The sequence below is a fragment of the Syngnathus leptorhynchus genome, chromosome 11 (assembly GCF_054491065.1).
Source record: "Syngnathus leptorhynchus isolate UIUO chromosome 11, UIUO_Slep, whole genome shotgun sequence".
NCBI lineage: Eukaryota > Metazoa > Chordata > Actinopteri > Syngnathiformes > Syngnathidae > Syngnathus > Syngnathus leptorhynchus.
This window is the reverse complement of record NC_141205.1, coordinates 1245323-1252791: the sequence shown is the minus strand read 5'-3', so window position 1 is coordinate 1252791 and position 7469 is coordinate 1245323. Positions and strand designations below refer to the sequence as shown.

Below are 7469 nucleotides of genomic sequence, written 5' to 3'. Positions count from 1 at the left end.
ACTGAAACGATTCGTTGTTTTTAACGAATCGTTCACTCACGAGCCAACACTAACTTGTGTGTGCCCTGCAAGTTCTCAGCTTCTTTCCAGCTCGATCTTTAAAACGGATTTAAGTGTGTTTATTTTACTACAACTAATCTTTGTACTTTTAAAGCACAGTGGATATTTTAACAACCTTTGTAAAAGTTTATTAGGTACTACAATGGTGAATGTAATGTCCATGATTTTGGGTGACAATTAAAATAGAAAAGTTCATTTAGGTCAATGTGTTGCATCGTACTTGTGTGCTATCGTTTGAATAAATCAAACAACAAAGGGAGTAGATTGCATTGTTTAATGTGTCGAGTGTGTACAGTCATACACAGTACAAAAAAGTTGCTTGTACAGAGTAATTTTTTTTTCACTCAAAGGCATAGCTGCAGGACGAAATTTCATGTAAATTCACAAGTAAATGAATGGACTGCAATTTCATGTAAATGCATATTCAAATGAACAGACAATGTGAACAAAACAAATATTAACTGACACACACAATGTGCATGGAGATTCACTGTCAAGTTGTGGTGACAAACTCCTTAAAAATTCATATCTAGGAAGATCGGAAAGACCTTGACTCACAGCAACGGTGTAACATACAGAAACTGAAAAATATTGAAAATAAAATAGGTGTGCCTTTCTGAGCTCCTCACATCACCGAGGTAGAACAAAAAGGAGCTAATCGAACCAAAAAAAAAATAATAATAAGAGTAACATGGCCAATCTGGCGCTTCGTAAAGACGATGGTCAGTCCAAGTGCGAACGCGGGACAAGGCCGAGTGTGATTTAAGCCACAAAAAGTGTTTCAAGTGCTACACAACTCTTCTTCCTTCCTCCGAGCATGGATGTAAACCGAACGTAGCTGCCAGTTCTGGCCATCCTTCTTGGCTTCGAGTGGTCCCCCTGAGCACGTGGCGACAACCTCTCACGGTGAAAGGACACTGAGAGGGGAGCTGTCCAGGATGTACTCGCCCACGCCCACAAAGTACATGACCTGGGCAATGCCAAACAGCGGGGCAATGACCAGGGCCCGGCAGCCGGCGCCTTTCAGGAAGGCGGACGGTCCCTCCTTGTGCAGGATTTTACTGTGGGCACAAAGCAGGAGCAAGTTATTTCAACAAATACTTTTTGAATCATGAATTACATCCACCATTGCTATTGAGTAAATCTGAGAAAACTTTGTACACGTACACTTGGGTTGCAATACTTGAGTTCTACACTATGTACACTCGACTTGCCATACTTAAGTTCTACACTATGTGTGGCTTGGAATGTGAATTGCTTTAAGGCAGAGCCTAGCAAGATCCTTATTGGAAGCTGTCTGGTGTTATGTGTTGCATGTATTTTGTTCCCATTTTTTTATTTTTTATTAATGAAGTGCACCAGCAGAGATGGAACTTGGGCTTGCCTGCTGAAGCCACACCACTAGACCTGCTACGGTCTATACTCTCAATCAGCATGAAAAATCCAGATGTGCCAGTTTTTATGCCAGAGTGCAAACAACTCTCACCTGACACAGTCGACTACTCCACTGTAAGCCTCCTCAGCTGAGCCTTTATTCAGTGACTGCAGTCTGGTCTTTACCACTGGAAAGCAACAAAAGACAATTAGAGACAATCTATTTTAGTCGTTGAAAATGATGCCCATGACCCAGAGGCCTCACCGTCACAGGGGTTGACGGCCACCGCAGCAATGGAGCCTGCCAGACATCCAGAGAAAAAAGCCCAGTAAAAGGGCGACGCCTGCTCGGCGCTGGGCTGGCCGAGTCGGTTCAGGTTGGCGAACAACGGGAAATACACCACTGAGAAGGGGACATCCCTGAAGAGCAGGAACACAAGATTGGATTAGACTTGAAGTATGTTTGGGGAGGAAGGTGGATCTTACCTCATGAGTGTGGCGCCAAGGCCTTTGTAGAGCCCTTGGATGCCCTGCGTGCGAAAAAGCTCCCTGGCGATCTGCGTGGCCGATACGGCTCGCGGCGTCGCCATGGCGCTCACGGTTCCCGAGTTGTAAGAACGGCTAAGCAGCGTGTTGGTGGCCACCAGCTTTGAGGGAGACAAAATGACTGGCTTCTGTTGCTGGGCAACTATGGCGAGAAAATAAGCAAAACTCAACACCACATCAATTACACAAAAGTTCTTCCAAACGACTTCAATGTTTATCCTACAGATTGCTTACCGAGTCTGCCCGCGTCCTGCAGCTGGATCTTGAGCATTTCCATGGGCGTGGTGACAATGACTTGACACATGCCCGCCCCGCAGCCAGCCAGCATCTCTTTGAACACAGTCAGACCCCGACTGCAAACACAAGGGACGAACCACCAGCAGTCAGACTCAATCAGCTCCAATCGAGAGCAACAACAGACACCTTACCCATTTTTAGCAAAGTGCTGGCGGAAGAAGTCATTGGCGGCCAACTTAATGGCCTTCTCGGGTGTCACCAGAGTCAAATTGACGGCGGCACCTAAGGGACAAATAAGGTGACAGTTAGATGTCAAATAGACACTTTGGACTTCGCACATGCACAACACAATCATTCCCCACCATTATCATTATGACAGTAGAATTTGAACAGTTCCTATATGAGGCTAATAAAACACAAAGCAGCTTCAAGTCATAAAGGAAGTACAGGGAGGAATTGACAGAGAAATGAGGGAAGAGCCAAACAAAACAGGTTCATTCCACATCAAGTCAAACACCAGTCCCTTTAATTTTCCTCATTTTCATTCTAATCGTGCATTCTAAAGTTAAAAGAAAGAATAGCTTGAGGTGAGCATAAGACCCCACTTTTGGGATCTGGGAATCGCACGCTTTTTGGGGCCACTTCTTTAGCCCCGGTCTGAGAATCTGTCTTCCAAATGTAGTCCAAATTTTAGCGTGCAATTTGCAGATGCCAAAAGTGGACATGGTACCCAAAGCTAGGAGGCTCAAACTTGAGACTATACATCGTAAGGCACTAATATCAAAATCAGGACATTTGAACAAGTGTCACTGGGGACTGGTGTGAATGGAATGATCCAACAAACACATTATGCAGAGAGGTAGATGCAGAAAATAAGAGACACGGAGGAGTAAAGACAAGAGAACATGTTAGTAGGGGGAAAAAAAACAACAACAAGAAACCATGTTAGTGGAAAAGAAGGAAAATAAACCAAAAAAAACAAGACAGACAATGGCGCGTGGCCCGACTTTGGCCAAACTTGAAAATAGACCCTTGTGAGTTCCACAAGTCACTTTCAAGCTCAAACAAAGCTGGTGAAAGCACACCATGAGTCTGAAAAATGAAGGAGCGGCATAGACGCTACTGACAAGAGGTTGTTGACACAAGAGGACACGTGAACATGGCAAAAATTAACATATGTGCCTGTAGTTTGGAATAGAGCAATATAGTAAAAACCATTAATGTTTGCCTCCAGCGTGGCTGCGCCTTATCGGCTAGCCTTCAATATCCCAGGGGGGACCCATGTCTGTAATATGAAAAACACAGATGCAAACAAACAGCATTCCTCACATAAGCAGAGACCCACAACATAAGGGGCCTCGACTTTTCCAATTTGGATTTAATCACATCTAACAATTATATTAAAGTCTTGGCAGTATTGCTAGCGATTAACATGGGGATGGACGGATGGATGGATGGTTATGGCCTCGTCACAAGATAAGTGTAGCTACCGGTGTACGTAAAATATACTGCTACGGCCTCAGTTAGGGCTGAGCGATATGATTGAAAAATATCGCCATACAAGTACTTCATATTGGTTGATAGATATTGAATTACTTTGGTTGACTATTAAATAAATGACTGACTTAAGGTCATCGATTTTTTTATTTTAACATAATACAACAGAAATATAAAATAATCATAAACTGGCCAGTAAAAAGATTAATTAATATTTAATAATAATAAAAGTTAGGACTGGGTGATATGACTGAAAAATGTAGTACTTCATATCAGTCAATATTGATGATTACTGATTGTTTTTTTACCTGATAAAAATAACTAAAAAATAATAACGGTGTACCAGTACATTGTAAAGTTGCTCCACGATTACGTGTCAATCACGATGCATACTGATGTCAAATTATCGCCCAGCCCTACCCTAACAACATATAAGATTGCTTTAATTTATACAGTGGAATTTACTACGGCAAAATTATATTAATCCAGTGGAACCTCCAAAGTGAAGCAACTCATTGATTTTATACTAAATACCAATTGAACATCATCTAATTCACCATCTAAGTGACTGAGTGGCTTCATCTGTATTACAAAAATGAAAGAAAAATCACTCCTTCAAGATGGCTAACATTGTTTCGCAAAATTAGTCTCTTCAAAATTTTATAATGAACCAAGCAGACAGATGCATCCTATGGTGGCTGCAGCTGTTGAAGTGCAAGCTGTGATGACTGATAACTTTGGAATGATGACTTACTTTGAACTCAAATTCTGGCGTTTGCGGATTTAAACGACCACTTGTAAGTAATTGAATAAAGCCTAAACATTGCGTATGGAGCTGCATGCTGAGTCTCACGAATTGTTCAGCTTTGGAGGTTCAACTGCAATGAAAATACTACCCTGCAGTCATTGCCACTAGTATTACATAACACATCCCGATCTTACCCTGTCTTTACATTAAATCCTCTTGGAGCATTTCTATTGATTGTAATCATTATATTTGGAATCTCACCTCTGTACATGCCAAAGTAGCCCTCTGATCGTACTGTTTTCACAAGGCAGTCCATCCTAAAAAAAAGAAAAAAAAAAAGGAAAGATCCATCAAATACTTTCCACAGTAACCTTACAAAAATGGCAATCTAAAAGTGACAAGAGAGGATCGGTAGTCCTAATCCAGCCTTTTTTGCCTTCAACAGAACATGAGCACATGAAAGCGACCCCACCACGGTACACAAAATGTGGAATTTTAGGAATTGCTCCCATTCACACGGTGGATTGCGCCAGAGAGGGATTAGAAACGCTCCCTTTTGAAAACAGAGCACAGCAGGATATACAATACCCTGGGGGCCGTGTGTTGGGCATGACCACTCACATGCTCTTGTAGGCCTGCTGCCCTTGTCTCTGGTTCTGTAACCTGGTCTTTGCCAAGTCGATGGGGAAGACGCAAGTGACGCCGACAATGCCAGCAATGCCACCGTTGATGAGTTTGGCTGGGAGGCTGCAAGAAAAAAAAAAAAGTCTCATGTAAAAGAACAAAAAACTGGTGATTGCCATAAACATGACATATTGTTTATTTTAAATACAAAGAGAAATGAGAGGAAAAAACAAACATACCTTATCTGCTGCTGAGACATGACTTAGAAGTGCAAACTTGAAGGTTCAGTCACAAAAATACTCAATGGATGGTTCTAGAAAGATTCGAAGAGGTCAGGAGTCACTCATCTGATGACCACGCTCATCTAACAACACTATAGCAGCGGACGGACGGACGGAGGCTTATGTATGTAAATAGAGGTTCAGTGACGTCACAGAGTTTACAACCTGTGGGCGTGCCCTCGTTGCATTCCGGGACACCAAAAAAGGTCATCATTATAGAAAGATTCAATGAAAAGATTCCTATTCTATTTATTCGATCAATGTATCTATTGCTATTCTATTTGACAGCCTGGAGAAACTCCCAAAATCAACGGATAAACGCTTTTCTCTTTCGTCGTTAGCTTTACGCCAATCAAATAGCCAAATATTTTTTCGATAACATTGACATCAAAAACCCAACGTTGTAACTCGGATCGATCAAAAATTCAAAGTTACGATTGCTTTCGTATAGAACGAAAAATCCTGACGTGCAGTCATTCCGTTTTTGTCTAACGGTCAACACCAACGGCTTGCCACCAATCGTAAGTGACGCTAAATACTCCCACAAAATACACGTTACATAATGTTAAAAAGCAAAATGAACTCACCTAAATTAGGCCGAGATGAATCGGTATAAATTCTTTGGTAACTGGAGGTCTGTGAAGCGGATCGCTCGAATAGAAGGATTTCTACAATAGTCTGGAAATTTCCATTGAGTCTCTTTAGGCTTGCATATGACTGAAAAAGTCCACCCACACAACCAATCAACGCTTCTCTAGTTTGCCTACTCGACGTCGATTGGCTGCTTTGATACCGCTGCTATTGGACCTTAGAGCTGTCGTTCAAAATGTTCCGTCAATGAGTTTAATATGAGGCGGGTGTTAATTGAAAAGGCATTTAAACATGTTCATAAGAAAACTTGCAAACATCTTAAAAGTTCTCGTTTTACCAATAATAACCGCCCTTCATATCGTGACATGCTATTCATTGTACTCTCCAGCAGGAAAAATATATATTTACAATTTACAAAAGTAAAAGCGTGTGTAGGAATGTTTTATTGCAGTCTTCGAAACGTGCTTATAAATGATGTGAAATGTTTTACCATACGAGATATTTTCTTGCCTTCTGGTATAACAAACAATTGCTGCATTGTGCTTTTTCTTAAGCATGGAAAAAGGCCAGGCAGCAGGTTTTACTCTTCCACCCTGAAGGTGTTCTCGTTTCCAATAGTTACAAAATGTTTGAGGGAATGCCAGAAGCATCAAAGTGTTCATTTTGTTTCCACCGGAACTGACTGAATCTGGCACACTCTAGTGACACGGAAAAGACAGTATACTGTCATTCAAAGTGTGTCTAAAAACTCAAACGATTGCCTCGCTTGAGGAATAAGGTGTCTGCAGCCCATGGGTCCATTGTATGGTGGTACAATTGCTGTTGTTAAGTGAGCACAATACTGACCAAACTGCATGGTGTTTTTTTCAAATGGCTGAACGGTCGGTATGTGCCTCACAGATCAGGTTCAACAGATTCCAAAAGTACTCAACCCCACATTGCTTTAGAAAAGCTCATTTAAAGCCAACAAATTCCTGCAGGGGCTCAGGCACTGTTATGCAAGATTGCTGTTAGATAAGATTGCCTTGCATTTGTACATACAGGTTTTAACCGTTCCCTTCTGTGTCATCGGCTTTAAACCACAAACACGAGCCCTTGTCAGAGGTGCGCCGGGAATAGGGAGGATCATAAAGACAAAAGGTTGGACATCACACGATGACGGGAGCGATGTCGTCCATTCACATGACCATGCGTATTGAGCATTCTCCCACTCTTGACCGGCCGTGCTATTAATACTCTCCAGCTGTCTTCCCAAAAGCGCCTGTGGGGATGAGAGGTGCTAACACAAGAGCTTGTTACCAACTCAAACAACTTGGAAAAAAGTCAAGTTGGTCGCTCCTTGCTACTGACGTCGGTGAGTCAATGAGAAGGAATACATCATTTCGTGTTGATAATTGGACCAAGGGAGTTCCCAGTCGTTGTGCTCAACTGCAGATTGCAGACCGAAATAGTGTTTAGGCATTGGGTATTTTGAATACTAGTATGGAAGCAAAAACAAGTTTACGACATTT

At 42.0% G+C, this 7469-nt stretch overlaps 1 protein-coding gene across 3 annotated transcripts; it reads right to left on the bottom strand.

The window, feature by feature from the left end:
* Window positions 1-320: 320 nt before the first annotated feature.
* Window positions 321-6822, bottom strand: slc25a55a (solute carrier family 25 member 55a). 3 transcript variants are annotated; one of them, XM_085923141.1, is made up of 11 exons: window positions 6805-6822; window positions 5955-6045; window positions 5326-5399; window positions 5084-5209; window positions 4724-4779; window positions 2409-2499; window positions 2215-2333; window positions 1921-2122; window positions 1700-1854; window positions 1547-1622; window positions 321-1121 (listed from the first exon to the last, which is right to left on the bottom strand). In XM_085923141.1, the coding sequence occupies exons 3-11, from the start codon at window positions 5343-5345 to the stop codon at window positions 962-964; spliced, it is 1005 nt and encodes a 334-aa protein (XP_085779267.1). In that variant the 5' UTR covers window positions 5346-5399; window positions 5955-6045; window positions 6805-6822; the 3' UTR covers window positions 321-961. The 3 variants fall into 3 exon arrangements, with proteins under 3 accessions (XP_085779267.1, XP_085779266.1, XP_085779268.1); XM_085923140.1 differs by lacking the exon at window positions 6805-6822 and having other exon boundaries at window positions 5955-6364; XM_085923142.1 differs by lacking the exons at window positions 5326-5399; window positions 5955-6045; window positions 6805-6822 and having other exon boundaries at window positions 2409-3502; window positions 5084-5149.
* Between the last annotated feature and the right edge of the window lie 647 nt (window positions 6823-7469).